Consider the following 15,777-nt stretch of genomic DNA (forward strand, 5'->3'; position numbering starts at 1 on the left):
TAGGGTTGTGCGCCCATCTCACTCAAGAGGCCGGGGGCCAGCGCTGTCCGAAGACACTTCCGGGTCATGTGGCCAGCGTGACATCGCTGCTCTGGCGAACCAGAGCCGCACACGGAAACACCGTTTACCTTCCCGCTTGTAAGCGGTCCCTATTTATCTACTTGCACCCGGGGGTGCTTTCGAACTGCTAGGTTGGCAGGCGCTGGGACCGAATGACGGGAGCGCACCCCGCCGCAGGGATTCGAACCGCTGACCTTTCGATCGGCAAGCCCTAGGCGCTGAGGCTTTTACCCACAGCGCCACCTGCGTCCTTGCATTAATAGGGCTCGGCTAATCTGCCAGTTTTGGTTTCTCTCGATTTCTTGTTTTCCCAAGTCTTCCATTTTCCACATCAGTTTGTGTCTTTTTTAAAGTCCTTGTGAAAATTCATCAGAATTTAAGTGTGAATTTATTTTAATATACAGTACTGCATGTTTGTATGTAATTTTGCCCAATATACACCTTTTTGCAAAGCCGAACATCTCGATGTGGAGATGATTTCCTTTTTTGTGGTGCTTAAAGGAAGATCCCCAATATCACAATATAGTTCACTATGGGAATAAACGAATTTGTTCAGAATTCTGTCTTCCCTTTAAAAGATTATCATGACTGATGCTATGCACTGGTGGAGGAAGAGGAGCATGGGGGAGCACACCGCCCCCAGCAGCACGATCCTGATGGGGTGCCAATGCGGCTGCTCCCCCACCCGCACTGGGTGCCACGCCCCACAGGCACCGTGCCATGTCCCTGGGACGTGCACCATGCCCCTGGGACACACGCCAACCCCACCCCGTCTGCTCTCCACCCCCCAGTGCCGGAGCATGAAGCTCTGTCACTGATGCTATGTATGGTCATCAGTTAATATCAGTTACTTGAAATTACAGCATTTCCTTCTCCACATCCATGAAATCAAGATACACTATAAGCCATTATCTCATAACAGGTTTGCTTACTTTCTATAGGTTCTCCATTCACCAGCCACTGGATGGAAGGCTTGGGGTTACCATTGGCTCGGCAAACCAGTCTCCCATCCTCACCAGGAGCCAAAATAAGATTCTCTGGTTCATCCAACCAGTAAGGAGCAGCTTTAGAATAAGAGAGTGAGAGACACACACCAAAGTGTATTATAGCTATCTCAGCAAAGCTCCTTTTGTGTTCTTTCAGCATAGGCTATACTGATTAGTATATAAAAGTGACTGATAATCAGCCTTCTCTACCATTTTTTTTAATGCACCATCACAAGAACAGCTAAACATGATCAGCATAGACATATACAGCAGACATGATAAGCCTGTGTCAATAACACTTAATAAAAACCCAGCAGCAGTAAGCAGCCAAATTAATGTCCCACAAAGTATCAAAGCAATGTTTTTAGGCATTGTGGGAAACTTAAGTGGCCACAAAGCACTGCCACCACCGGGCACGGCTGGGGGACTCTGTCCTAGGAGGGGCTGACTAAAGGGCATTTTGCCATGATCCCCTCAAACTTGGAGCTTGCCTGGGTAGTTTGTAGCTTTATGGGAGGAAACCAGCATTTTGGTATAGGTTATAAAACAATTAAAATTGATGTCACTGCTGGAAATGTTTGGCTATTATTACTAAGTGTTTTTGTGGATATTACACCTCCAGGATAAGATACAGCTAGGGTTCTTCTTATATAATACAGGGAGGATTCACATTACTGGTAGCAAAAGAGTACAGTGGTACCTCAGGTTACAAACACTTCGGGTTACAGACTCCACTAACCCGAAAGTAGTACCTCGGATTAAGAACTTTGCCCCAGGATGAGAACAGAAATCGCACGGCAGTGGTGTGGCAGCGGCAGGAGACCCCATTAGCTAAAATGGTACCTCAGATTAAGAACAGTTTCAGGTTAAGAACGGACCTCTGGAACGAATTAAGTACGTAACCAGAGGTACCACTGTACTGTTCTCATTCATGTAAATAAAAATTCTATTGTCGCTTTGCTGAAGACAGTCTTTTTTCATATTGACAGGAACAGTAATGTTTTGGAGGCACAAATTAGATCATCCTGGGTTGAGGGAACATGCATCTCTCATAATGACAGAATGTTGTATAGGGGATGTATTCTCCCTAATGATATTAATGACTAAGTGTATTAAGTCTGAATGCTCATCTATGGAATAAAAAATCCTAGGTACATATATCAAGCATGTGAGAAATAAGAATTATCTTGAGTCCTTTTCCTTGACATCTAGTTTTCAGCATGCAGGTTTAAAAAAAATAATAATGCAAGAACATTCCATCCTGAAGTCTCCCACCTGCAGTCCAAAGTAGTACAGTTTCAACCCATAACCTGCCGCTCATGTTAATCAGAGAACGCTGTTATTGGGTGGCATTTAAATGTGGCAGATAGATAAATAGCTTTTATTTCAGCAACATGCAGTTTAAGAAAAATACTTCCTGAACATTTCCCATAAAACCAAACTAGCAATGACAGGCTTATGTTCTCTTCTGCAAAGTACAAGGAAGATATATGAGCCACAAGCTTAGATGGCAGAAGATTTCAATAGCTAGAAGGGTGTGTATGAACGAAATATTTCTTATCCTTGGTTGCTACAGAGGAAGATTTCCCAGGTTAGCCTGATCCCATCCTTCTAGGGCAGAACACTCTGTTCTCCGCAAATCCTTCCCATGTGCCTTTTGATTTGCTAATTGGCAAAGGAATAAGAATGGTATAGTAAATATGACGTACCCTTCACTCTCACCGAGATTGTGTGGCGGCTAGTTCCCACTTTGTTGGAAGCTAAGCAGAAGTATTCCCCAGAATCTTCCTCAGAAACATTGGCAATATGAAGAGCCTTGTTGAAGTTCTCCAGCTTGGTCCTGCCTGCTGGGAGATCACCTCCTTTCTTGTGCCATACGATGTCTGGTGTTGGGCTACAGGAAAGAGAAGAACAGGGTTTGACATGAAGCCTCTCCCAACATGAAATGTACACTATAAAGGAATTCCCTGCAGCCCAGCTTCTGAATTTAAAGCTGGGGTTCTCACTTAGCATTCTCTCAAAATCCCAGACAAGCCCTGTCAAGGAGGTTGTGAGGATGTACCTTCACTGAAGAAAAACAATGATTTAATGCTTAAGTACATGCACGTACAAGATTCTGTGTTAAACCCCTGGTTTCTGTGGTAATAATATTTCAGGGAGCAGTTCAGGGAGCCTTGTAAGCCATTGACACTTGAGAATAGGCAATTATGGGTGCTATCCAACTAATGTGTTGTGTCAGTGCAAGGATTTATGCTTGTACAACAAAACTTTCCCCTTCTCTCCTTCCCCACTGCATACCCCCCCCTACTCTGTTCTGGAGAGGGAATCCCTGGGACAGATGTGGGGTGCATGGGGGAGGAGAAGGGGGAAGTGCCATTGCCCAGTCTTGCATTGATGGCACCTGTTAGTTGTATAATCATTGAATCTGGCTTATGGGTCAGGAGTTAATCACTGGCAGATCACTGGCTCCCCCTCCCAAAGCAGCTGAACAACTTTGGCTCCCCTAAAAAAAAAGCTCAACAACTTTGACCTGAATCCCCCAAAACAGGGCTTTCCTTCCTGCCAGTTTATAACTCTGTGAGTAGATCACAGTCTCTTGAGAGTTGGCCACCCCTGCCATATATTATCCCTGTACTGCTCTTGAAAAGCTCTCATAACCATAGATATTACTGTTGATGTTAACAACAGTCAAGCCACATCCCATTAAAATGAATGGATTTTAGTTTCCCATTGGAGCCATGTTATTTCACATCCTTAAAGGAGATGCCTTCTATTTGCTAACACTCCAATAAGGAGGAATCAACAGCCAGCTGTGATTTAACCCCCATGAAAATCTGCAGGAAACATAAGATCTAGACCAGGAGGATAGAGACGTATGTGACACACCATGGTTCCCCTGATCCCAAGTGGTACGTACACTCCTGAGGCAATGCATTCCAGCAAGAGGTCCTCCCCTCTCAGCACCATCTGATTGCTTGAAGTCCCAATGGGGTACATGAAGCTGGGGTGCCTTTCTGTGATACCTCGGGCTGAAATCAGGACATAAGGGGGGGAAATACACACTTGTAAATCCTTCTTCTCTACAGAGCTACTGGAAATGAAAGACAACCAACAGCAGGAGACAGGATGTAAACATATCAAGAGGCACAGAAAATCAGAGTCTTTCCAACCCCACAGACTTGATGGGGAAGTCTTTGTAGCGGTTGAGGCAGATGCTGAAATGATAAATTGAAATGGAAATAACAGACAACGGCAGGAAGGAGCAGGGAATGGCAAGAAAGAATGGTGATGTTCCAGACGGATCACTTTATTCATAGCAAGAACACGTCAATTTAAGTAAGATTTTGCATTTAACAATGTACATGCTTTGACTCTGAAAAGCAGCTCTAGTAAAATTATAGATTTCCATTTTTCTTCAAAATAAATTATTTCACTGCAGTCAATGGGCCTTGACAAAGATAAATGTAGCTGGACTGTTGTTTCTACTTGAGAGCAAATACAGAATGATTGTCATTTCTACATTATCAATTTCAGCTTGGTGAATTTGCTAGTCCTAATTAGGGCTGTTCTGGGGGAAGAAAAAATAAATGTGACAAACACAGAGTTTAGATCTTATGCACTAAATTACTTCTATCCTCTATAATTACTTTCTGTGATTTACCACTCCTGTATCTCTCAAAAATAGATTTATATTGTAATGGACTAGTTTGGGTTACAAATGACTCCCGTACAAAATACACAAATTTTCTCTTCTGAACATAATAGTGTTGCCTACTAAGAAAGAGCACATAAATTTCAGTTGGATAGGAATGAAAATAACATAGTAGTGAAATATTTCAATATCTACAGGGCCCCATAATCCAAGACCCTTCTTCATGTGCCTCCTCCATCAGAGGTCTGGAGGGTGGCAATATGAGATATAATATTAACATTAAAATTATTATTTGTTTTTTATACTACACTTCATCTGTAGATTTCATGGCAGTTTGCAGCATAAAAATACAAGATAAAAACAACAAATACATAATAAAAACAAGAAAAGAACAAACCAGCATCCTCCCCAAAATAGATATAAATACAAGAATGCTGCTCACATAGGATGTAAAAACACAGTACATAGACAGAGCTCTTTTCTGCACTAGGCAAACAATAGTACAACACAAGACATTTGCACATTTAAATGAAAATTAACCCAGTAGCATGATGACATTACAATCTGTGTTAATGAATGGTGTCACAAGACATTATCACAATAATAATAACAACAACATAGTTATTCTGTGCTACTCAGTGTGGGGACATCACTTTCAGGAACTGGAGATTTCCATAGATGATGACACACACAGCCTGCAAAGGAGGGGAGCAAACATTTAAGGCAAGATGACTGACAAGACAAGTATAAGAACCATGGAAGTGTTAAAACACATAAACCAAAAAAGTACATGGAAGACTGAAAAAAACCCACCACAACAGTTTTCCATAAATACATGAAAGAAGTCTGCAAAGGAAACAGACTAACCACATGCATAAAACATAGAAGTGGGCAAAGGAGACATGATAGGCTGAAAGCAACAGAGGCAACAACAACAAAAAAGCAGGTTATTTTCCAGCTTGATGAAGCCACATTAACAGTGGTGTTAAATGAGGTAAATGTTTGGCATTAGCCAAGAGATATTCAAGGCTAAAAGAGGAAGCAAATTATGGACTGGAGCTACTGGACTAAGATAAAAGGATGCTGCAATGTAAGACATGTACTGAATGAATTGGTTTAGACAAATATTTCTACTACACTGATGAAAACTCCATCCTGAACCAGCAGTTCAGCAAGAGGCTATGTTCTGTTTATGGGCATGGGTGCTGAAGATCTCTCATATGTATAGGCAGGAAAGGAATGTAGGGTCAAGGATAAACGTCCGTAAAGTTATGTTCACCTGCAGGCTGAGCCTAAGGACTTCATTAGGAAAACCCGCAATTCAAGCAGCAACATATGAGATGACTATATATATATATATATATATATATATATATATATATATATATACGAAAGCAAATATATATATATATATATATATATATATATATATATATATATATGCAAGCATGTAGTTAATTAATTATTTGGTTAGTAGCATATCACTGCAAAGTAAATAACTGATAGCATTTACAAGACATATTTCAGATTGCTTCACTGAACACTTGCTTTGCATAGAGACGAGACTTGGTTCAATCCCTGGCATCTCCAGGGATCTCTGGGAAAAACCCCTCTCTAAAGCACTGGGTCAGCCCAGGGAGTTTTAAGGTAGATGGACCAATGGTCCAACTCAGTATAAGGCAGTTTCCTAAATTCCTATGGAATGGTTGCTATGCTTGGAATCTCTAATGTAAATCTCCAGTAACAAAATGTCCTCTCACAAACCAAAGCTTACAAACAAAAGAGGCACAGTTCACCAGGAACATCTCTTTGAAACAAATGGGAATTTCACCAAGAACGAATGTTGCTGTTGTGCAACCCTTACTTATTTCCAAGGAGCCTGTGGAAGAGATGCTTCCACAGTTCATTATGCTGACCATCTTCAGATAGAACAGTTGTAGTGTGATCATTGACGCAAACACATAGAATATAATTGTCATGTACATGCAGGATGTGTCTTGGACAACTGGGATAATTTACTCTTTTAATCCTTTGAATATTAACACACCATTCAAACACCACCACCACCAGGTTGAAGTGCTTTTCCTCAAATGCTTGTGGATGAGCTTGCACCTGTGGTATAATAGGGAGGTAGGTTCTAGAGCAGTCCTCATGCTTTTCTCCTTTTGCTAGAGGATGCACAAGTGGAACAGTATTTCCCTTTTCTTGAGCAGCACTACAGTAGAATAAGACTGTCCTTCTATGAGCAGCAAACACCTTCCACATGAGGAAGGGCACCATTGGAGCTAACACCTTCTTCCAGATGTAATTCAAATAATAAAATTGCACCACTGATGCTGCTGAACCACTAACTGAAGCTAGTCCTGTTTACCAACTGTGTCCCCCACCTCTTATTTTTTTTATTTTTATCCTAGTGCAATTGAGCAACATCAAACCACAGTGGTGGTCAACAAATCACAGGTCAACTCAACTCCATGGCCATCTTAAGACCAAGGCACAAAGTAACATAGTATATCCAGCTCTAGGAAGAACTGCTCTGCTAGAAAATCCTGCCTCTGGCTTGTTTAAGGCCAGTGGTTACCATAATGATACAACACCAAGTTTACTGTAGGGTACTCATACTGCCACATAATCATAATACCTCTGCTCCAATCTCTTCTGCCCTGTGCACACAACACTTTTGTTTCTGTAAGCTCCCTGTGAATCTGTCCTGGTTGCTGAAACAGACCCTGTAACACTGAAATAATGGAGTTCAGCTGGGCACCAGCTTTGCATCTATCACACCATGCAGGAGGTGCAGAGTTGTGCATTTGACATAATCCCCTTAATCGGATTTACAAATGTGTAATAGGAAAAGATTATACATTACTACATTACTAAATTTCAAGCTTCCGTATTATTAATATGCTCCTAGGAGTAAAATTATTCTAAGAAAGCTAGAAAAGTAAGGAATAGAGTATGAACAATATCAAGGAACAGAGCTCCTAATTTAATTTTATATATTACAATTTATTTTAATTAAAAAAATACTTTTAATGAAGTGTAGCTCAAACATTTGATACTAGGTCAGTGTTTTCTGGATTAAAATGGAAACACTTCACTCTTACACCCAAAGACACACACACACACACACACACACACACACACACACAGGGAGAGACAGACCGAGAGAGACAGCGCACGTGCACATTTCTCAATTAGTCCCCAGGTCAGTCAGCAGGGATCCTTCTTGGAACTGTAGGATAGCGCATCCTTCCCTAAGTCCAGTCACTCAGAGCTCAGGTATGGAACCACACTTTCTGGGAAACAGCAGTCGTTAAGATCTCCTGTGTGCCACTTCAGAGGGTACATGAGGGAATCCTGGTGCATCCTTGGTCCCCCTTCAAATGATGGTACTGTCTAAATACTGGCACAGGGAAGGGAAAATGAGTACTACTGTATTGGGCCGGTACATTCCAGTGAGCACTAAACAATAGAAGCATCTAACCAAGTGTCCTAACTTCAAGCTGCACCTTGGTTCAGTAGCAGCTGGTGGTGTGGTGTGAGCATGGCTGCATGATCTGGCATCCCAATGCTGCTTGTCACTGCTGGTTACAGAGAGGGAGGGGACAAGGCAGTGGGGAGCTTGGCGCAGGAATGTCAGATTGGTGCGGTGCAATCACAGCATCGGAGCCAATCTCCCCTATCAATTGACAGAAACACATGGCATTGGGAAGCCAGGCCAGTAATGCAGCCCCACTCACACTGCCCCACTATAGCTTTGGTCTCTCTCACTAGCACGTTATGCTACCTCCTCTGGGAATCACTGTTCCAGACATCTAGGATGATAGAACATGATAGAACATCCTCTATCATGTCTCTCACCCACTTAGACTACAGTTTGATTCATACACACTGAGCTAATGTGAATTTCTTTTCCTCATATGAACCAGGCCTTGAGGAGTTCAGTGAATCACTGATGCAGCTGGGTGTAAAATTCTCTCTGTAGGAAAAAGCATCTCATGCCTAATTTTCAAACTTGAAGCTTGACCTGGACATTATCAGTGCCCCACAGTAGAGCTCAAAAAATGCACACACTTATGAGCTTAGGTGAGCCTTATTTAATATGAAAAAGAATGTTGACACAGCCATGAACAATGTTCAGATGCTATAGATGAGCGTGCCACAGAGCCTGATAAGTACCAGTCCAATTTCTAGCACTACTTCCTGATCTATTTGCCAGACTGGTGCTGGTTTGACTTTCTCCAACATTCATGCAAAAATTCTGGCCCTTTATGGAATCCACGCTGCAAGATGAAGCAATGGTCACCAGCTTTGATAGCTTTGGAAGGCGATCTCGACAAATTCATTGAGGTTCTGCCTACCGGCCATGATGCTCAGATGCAACCTCCAGATTCAGAGGCAGCATGTAACTGAATACCAGTTGTTGGGGACTAAGAACATACAAACATGAACCTTGAAGGATCAGGCCAGAGGGAAGTATCCTGTTCTCAAAGTGGCAAGCCAAATGCCTGTGGAAAGCACACAAGCAGGACCTGTATGCAACAGCCATCAGTCCACCTGTGATTCCCAGCAACTGGTAATCAGAGGCATACTGCCTCTGACAGTACAGGTGGAACATTAGGAGGGAGCTATAGCCTTCATGCCCTACTTATAGGTTTCTGGAGGCATTTGGTTGGCCGCTTAGGAAACTGGGTGCTGGACTTTGGTCTGATCTAGCACAGATCTTATGTTCACATCAAAAATGTTCTTGGAAATTAAGCATGCTTTGTCATTTTTTCAGCCAGAGAGATTAAAGTAGGTCTGGCATAATAAAGATTTTCTATGCTAGGTGCACAACAACTACCTTCTTTTAGTTTTGCTATGGGAACGCTCGAGTCTGCGTCATGTAACCATCACTATTCTTCAGTAAATTGTGGCTTCCTTTTCAACAGCTGTCCTCTATGGGCATCTCAAGGGCATCCCTGATTCTAATTAAAGGAACATTTCTTGTGACTCTTCCATTTACTTAGAACATACTGTGCTGCAGGCACTTTGCAGGGAGGGGTGAGGGTTAAAAGAAGTTCTAAACACAAATGGTTGATTTCAGTTAAACTTGCTTCCAAACATGAGAAGCAAGCTTGCTAGAGTACCGGTATTCCCATGGCAGTTTTTGCTACTACAAAAACCAGCCTATCCATACTTTATATGGTTGCTATGTTCTTAAGACTTTTCACATTGTAGCATATTCTTCACTTCAAATCATCAGCCATGTTTTATGATACAAAATTTACATCCTTTATTCAGACACCATAGCATTACACTGTTTGATCTTTTAGATCTTGCTCTGGCCAGTCTACATCCAGACAGCCCAATCAGAAGCTAATGAAGGAGTGCTAACAACCTTAATGGAAACAGTGTTCCAGTCTGGGCTGTTCTTCACTATTTATCTACTATATTTGTATACTGATTTTCAACAAAAATGGCTCTCAAAGCAGTCCAAAACAATAGTTGATCTATAGGCAGATACTATTCTCAAAATATAATTTAGAAGTCTATTAAAAACCAATCTGAACTATTTATTATTAGATTAAACTTTAATTCAGACAGGTGAGGTGGATTAAGGAAACAGGAAAAACCCTGTTGAGAAAGCTACACTTAACAAAATAAGGAAGTAGACAACTATAGCAGACACCTAGCAAATGTAGCAGGATCTCTACCCTAAGCATAAATATGGGCTCTGACTCAACTTGGACCAGTGGCACTGGAGGTAGAGATGCTGTAAACTGATCAGCATCATGACCAAGCCCAAGCCAGAAACTCTTGGATCAGGGGCCCTTCAATCAATCAGGATATCTGGAGTTTTCACCCCCCTGAGGAATTGACAGCCTCCATGTTAGGGGGCCTGTACACCCAAATTGGCCTGTTAATATAAAATTGCAACACCAAAATCCAAAGGAAGAAGAAAGAAAGAAAGGTGGGATATAAATGGAATACAAACCAACCAACCGACCAACCAGGAAGTGGGAAAATGCATGCTGCTCCATTTTAGAGTACTAAGTAAGAAATATACACCCATGTCCCCAAGAGATGGTTGGTGGTTCTAGCAACCTACAGAAATGGATTAATCTCAAGAGAATTAAAAAAGTAGCCTTGACTTGGAATGGAAAACCTGTTCCACACAAAAGCACGTGGCTGCTAAAACCAAGTTTAGGAGGAGGATGGGGACAGGAAGATCCATGTTTTGCAACTCAGATTGCTCAATCAGAGAGGCAATATGTCTCACTGCCTACAACAGAACAACTTCTTTCAAGCCTAATTTCAGAGAGGGGAGAGGCGATGGTAGGGTACCCAATAGACAACAGAGTAAGCCTCTGAGGGCACACATGCAGCAACTGCGGAGCACACAGTCTCCAAACAATGAGAAAAGAAATCAAATGAAATGTACACAAAACACAAGTTGGACGGGGCAGAAATTGTTAGAATTCCTGCTCCATGATTGCAGTCATGGGATTTTTGTCTATTACATGATGGTATATGTTTTAACTCCACAAAGTTGGAAGTGATGGAGACAGGATGTTTGTGTTACTGTGTTCTGTGAAGTGGGACTATTGTCCTTTGTTCTTTTTCTCTTTGCTGTCTGATGCTACAGAGAGAGGGAGCCATGTTGCAGTGCTCCGTGTGTGTTTATATGTAAATAAAGTAGATTAGCCAAAATGCTGAGTTGCTGAGGTCTGTTATGCATGATGCGCAAACTCAGCGGATCCCTAAGTGTGCCGGCGTCGGTTGGCATTGGTTACTGTGATGTTTGGGCAGAAGAAAGATTTTGAAGCTCCCGAATGAACGACCAGGAGGGAGAGAACATGCCAGTTGGACATGTGTCTTTGCCAGGATCCTACTCGAGTGTAGGTCGAGCTCCTGGCAGAAATGTGCTCAAGTTCTGCTATGGGAAGCTGTGAGAACAGGATGTTGGACTACATGGGCCCTTGGCCTGATCCTGAAGGTTCTTATGGTCTTAAGATTGGCTTATTGGAATCTCTTACTTTAAGAAAGGTAGCTAGATAGGCACTTCCAAAGCAGATGCACAACTCTCAAATGTTTTTTTTAAAAAAACAAAAATAAATTCACAAACTGTTATTTGTAACTAACTGAGATTATGCCTGTGTGTACAATTTATTTCACTATAAACTAATACACATCCATTTCTAATCTATTGCAAACAAAAAGTACTTTGTTTCTATTTTCTGCAAACTCTCTTCCCCTTCCACTGAAGTTAATCCCCCTACAATTGTTTATATTATCACACCATTTGCACACAACTTTCAATATACAGCAGAAGAATGATTCAGGGCCCCCTGGGAGCCAAGTGATTGTCTATCTAAAGCACAATTTATAATTCAGGCTTCTCCTAGTGTTACATTCTTCTGAGGAAGTATTCTTCACTTAGACAAAGAAGAAAGAACAAATAATCTTTGGAAGCATTAAAAAAATGCAACATTACATACAAAATTACATAGATTATCAATCATGAAGGAAAAATCAAATGGTTTTTTTATCACCGACTACTGACAATCATACCTATTATAGACATTTCTTTTAAATGGACTGAGGAAAAAGGCACAATATTTTTTATGTGTAGATCTCATCGTTTGTGTGTATTCAGTAAAACTTTGTTGGAGAGCTGTTTTCTTCGCAGCTAGGTATTGATCCGTGCTATCTAAACAATGAGGTTTAGATTAACAGAATTTGACTACCACATGTGATTTTTAAAAGCTCAGACTGGACAGGGAAATTTTTTAAAACATATATACAGTACAAAAGTAATCCATTTAACACCACATGAATAAAGTGCAACATCACATGTATGAACTGATTTGAAGACATTACCAGCATCATTGCCAACAGCTACCATTAAATGGAGACACATTTCAGGTGCTACAGACTAAACAAGTGCAATTTGTGGAGTTCAAGTACTCAAGATGGGAGACATGTAAAATATATAGGAAGAGTTTAATATGTCCATGAAATTGCCTTGTTTTCACTGACTGACCAAAAAGTGTTATTAACACAATAGTAAGTCAGGTTAGGTACAGAGGAGTTAGAACGTGAAGTTCTCCAGAAGTCAGTATTGACTCACCACTGTATATGTCAGTGTGATTTCGAAAGGACGTTTCATTATGGGGATGCTCTGTAATAAACAAAAGAACGTGAGCGTACCAAAGGCAACAAAGCATGCACTGAGTAACAAAAGACGAAATGGAGAGGAGGTGTACAAAAGGAAAAGAACACAGACACACACAACAGAAATTATAAAAAAAGCAAAAAGCAAAATAAAAAAGAGGCAATGACATACACATAACATCCAAAAAAAACTTCAGCACAATTTGGAAAGAAACAAAGAACACAGCAACGGAAGACAGCAATTGAAGAAGACTGCTTTTTTCTATGAAATGCAAAATTATGAACTAAAAAAACCCAACACGCACTAACACAAAATCAAATATGTTCAGATGCGTTCCAAAAACATATGGATTTTTAAGTTTGACTTTTAAAATGCCAGGAAATAATCAAAACATTTTAATTATTATTATCAATAACTTTGTTAACATCCAGCTCTACTTTTGGAAAGAACAATTAGTTTGTCATCAGATTTGTAAAAAGAAAAAAAGATAAAGAATGCATTCCTGATATTTTTTCCAAGGATACAAGATGGATTACTTTCAGCTTTAACAATGAAAAAACAAGTTATAAAAGTATAAGAAAAACAACTGGGGTTTTAATAGATCATGGAAGCATTATTAGAATGAACTGCCTTTCATCTTTTAAAAATGCAAAGCGATAAGCACATTAGAAATAATCCAATAGCAACAGTAGGCTTGCAGATAAACCCACAAAAGTTACGGGACAGCATTTTATAAAAAAACAACAACACCTGGATTATGAAGATGCTGCTGAGCACCAGCATCCCGCCAAGCATGGCTTGGTATATAATATCCTCAAAATGGACACTTAGACCTGCTGAAGCACCCCAACTATTGTGTCCTCATTCACCTCTTACAAGGTGCGTGTGTGTGGGAGACTACTTGTAAGTCTTCATTACTATAACACTGAAAATGGCATAAATGCAGAGAAACTTTAAGGTACTCACTGATGTCACTCTCCAAACCCAATATCACCCATTTCATGAAATTCCATGACTCCATTTAGGATTTACATAAGAAATTACATAAGAAAAAAATGGCCATATATTTTAAACCACCTTTATTAGTCTAAGATTTGCTAAAATTGTCAGGTTTAAGTCTGACAGCATACCACATCATACTAAAAGCCATGTAGATAAATAAGGACCTAGGACACTTTGAGAAGCAAAGTACGTTTGAACATAAAAGTGATCACTTACATTAGGAAAAAATGAGTTTTTTAAAAAGGGGTAATCCGCTTTAATCTTAAACATTAAGGCTACACTCATGGGCTTTGTTTGCTCATCATGCTAACCCTTAAACTAGGGGTGGCCAAATTGTTGTCCTCTAGATATTGTTAGACTACAACGTTCATCATCCCTGATGTCTCGACAAGCTGGCTGGGGATGAGAGTTGGAGTCTACAACATCTGGAGAGCCACAGATTAGCAACCCCTTCCATAAACCATGTCTTACCATGGATGAACAGCACAATAACACACTCTGCCAGATCCTTCCCACTTCGTTCCACCTCTGTCAGGAGCAACAAACATGTCCCCTTGGAGTTAGTGTGTTGCCAAAACCTATAATTGTGGCTTGTTTCCCCATAAGCAAACCACATCTAGAAACCAAGATTTATTCTTGGCTTGCTGATCATTGTGCATTTAGAGAGAAACAAGCCACAAACCTGATTTGGACAACATGGTAAACCAAGGACTGTGGCTGTTCCTGCTCCTGCTAGGTGGTGGTGCAAAACAAAAATGATCTGGCAGTGTCCATGAGGATACTGTCTGTTCACAGTAAGCCATAGTTTATGGATCACTGTGATGTGTGAAAAAGGCCACTAGCTTTTTAAGGATTAGGACAACCCAAATCTATTTTGTGTAAACTAGGCTTGGTAAGAAGTGGAATGACTACTATTCTGTATTTCCCAAAGAAGATCCATGTTCTGATCCTCAACACATTTGGAAGTAAATACTACTGATTTCAAGTTAGTGTGTCTAGCATTACAGCCTCTTTACTTCCCTTTCTGATGAGAAAATTAATCATCATAGCAAAGCAATAACTTCTGTGGATTGAGCACTTATAGAAAACAAAATACTGAACAAGTATCCAGATTTGAAACAAAAACAGATCACCGAACAACGTGCCACACAGAAAGGCAGTTCAGTTCCTTTGAATATAAGATGAAATCTATTTTACATAGAGGAAGAAAGTGGTCCTCTATCGAAAGGGTATCTAGGGAGGAAATGTGCACACAGTTTCCAAGTGAATATGTAAGAACAAGGTGCCTGGAGACATACAGTACTCTTAATGAGCTTTCCAAGGAGCCACTTGTAACCTAGGGGTCACTAGGTAAAGGGCCAAGACAACCATAGCATACAAATTAAGGGTTACCCATTACATACAACTTACTGCAAACTCTATTTGTCTAAACTGTCTAAAATTTAAATATTAAATTTCTTAAGTGGTATCAAAAAAACAGAAACTTAGCAACAACCAAGTCCAGTCTCAGGGATCAGGGAAAGCAAGGGTGGAAGATGCATTGTACAAGACCATCTGAAACAACTGTTGGGCAAAAGGAAGGGTACGCCAGAGGACAGAAAATATCCAAGTGATAATTCTGTATGGTGTGGTGTTACAAGTAAACCTTTACCAGATGATCCACATGATTGTACAGGTCTTTTTGGGGACAGGCAGTCCTTCAGATAACCTAGTCCCAAGTTGTTCAAGGTTTTATGTGTTAGTAACAAGATCTTGACATTCCTCTAGTTCCTTTGTTTCAACATTCTTCCATTAGATCAATAGGTGACAGGAGAAAACCTGCCTGCAGGGCCATCAGTTAAGCATGGCTTCTAACACAGAAGGCGGTGAGCTGTGTTCAGAAGCTGGAAGAGCAGCAGGGCTCCATCTACACTGCT

At 40.7% G+C, this 15,777-nt stretch overlaps 1 protein-coding gene across 13 annotated transcripts in view; it reads right to left on the bottom strand.

Moving 5' to 3' along the window:
• Nucleotides 1–15,777, bottom strand: part of NFASC (neurofascin) — a 177,334-nt gene that overhangs the window by 64,358 nt on the left and 97,199 nt on the right. For all 13 annotated transcript variants that reach the window (XR_014007990.1, XM_081193373.1, XM_081193378.1 and 10 more), the window contains 3 exons: nt 3,964–4,075; nt 2,756–2,940; nt 993–1,124 (listed from right to left, as the gene is read on the bottom strand). Coding sequence is in view for 12 of the 13 variants with exons in the window: in XM_081193373.1 (XP_081049499.1) it covers nt 993–1,124; nt 2,756–2,940; nt 3,964–4,075 (429 nt within the window). In the remaining variant the exon portion in view is untranslated. The remainder of the gene's footprint in view (nt 1–992; nt 1,125–2,755; nt 2,941–3,963; nt 4,076–15,777) is intronic.

The sequence above is a fragment of the Podarcis bocagei genome, assembly GCF_964188305.1.
Source record: "Podarcis bocagei genome assembly, chromosome: 5".
Classification (NCBI taxonomy): Eukaryota; Metazoa; Chordata; class Lepidosauria; order Squamata; family Lacertidae; genus Podarcis; species Podarcis bocagei.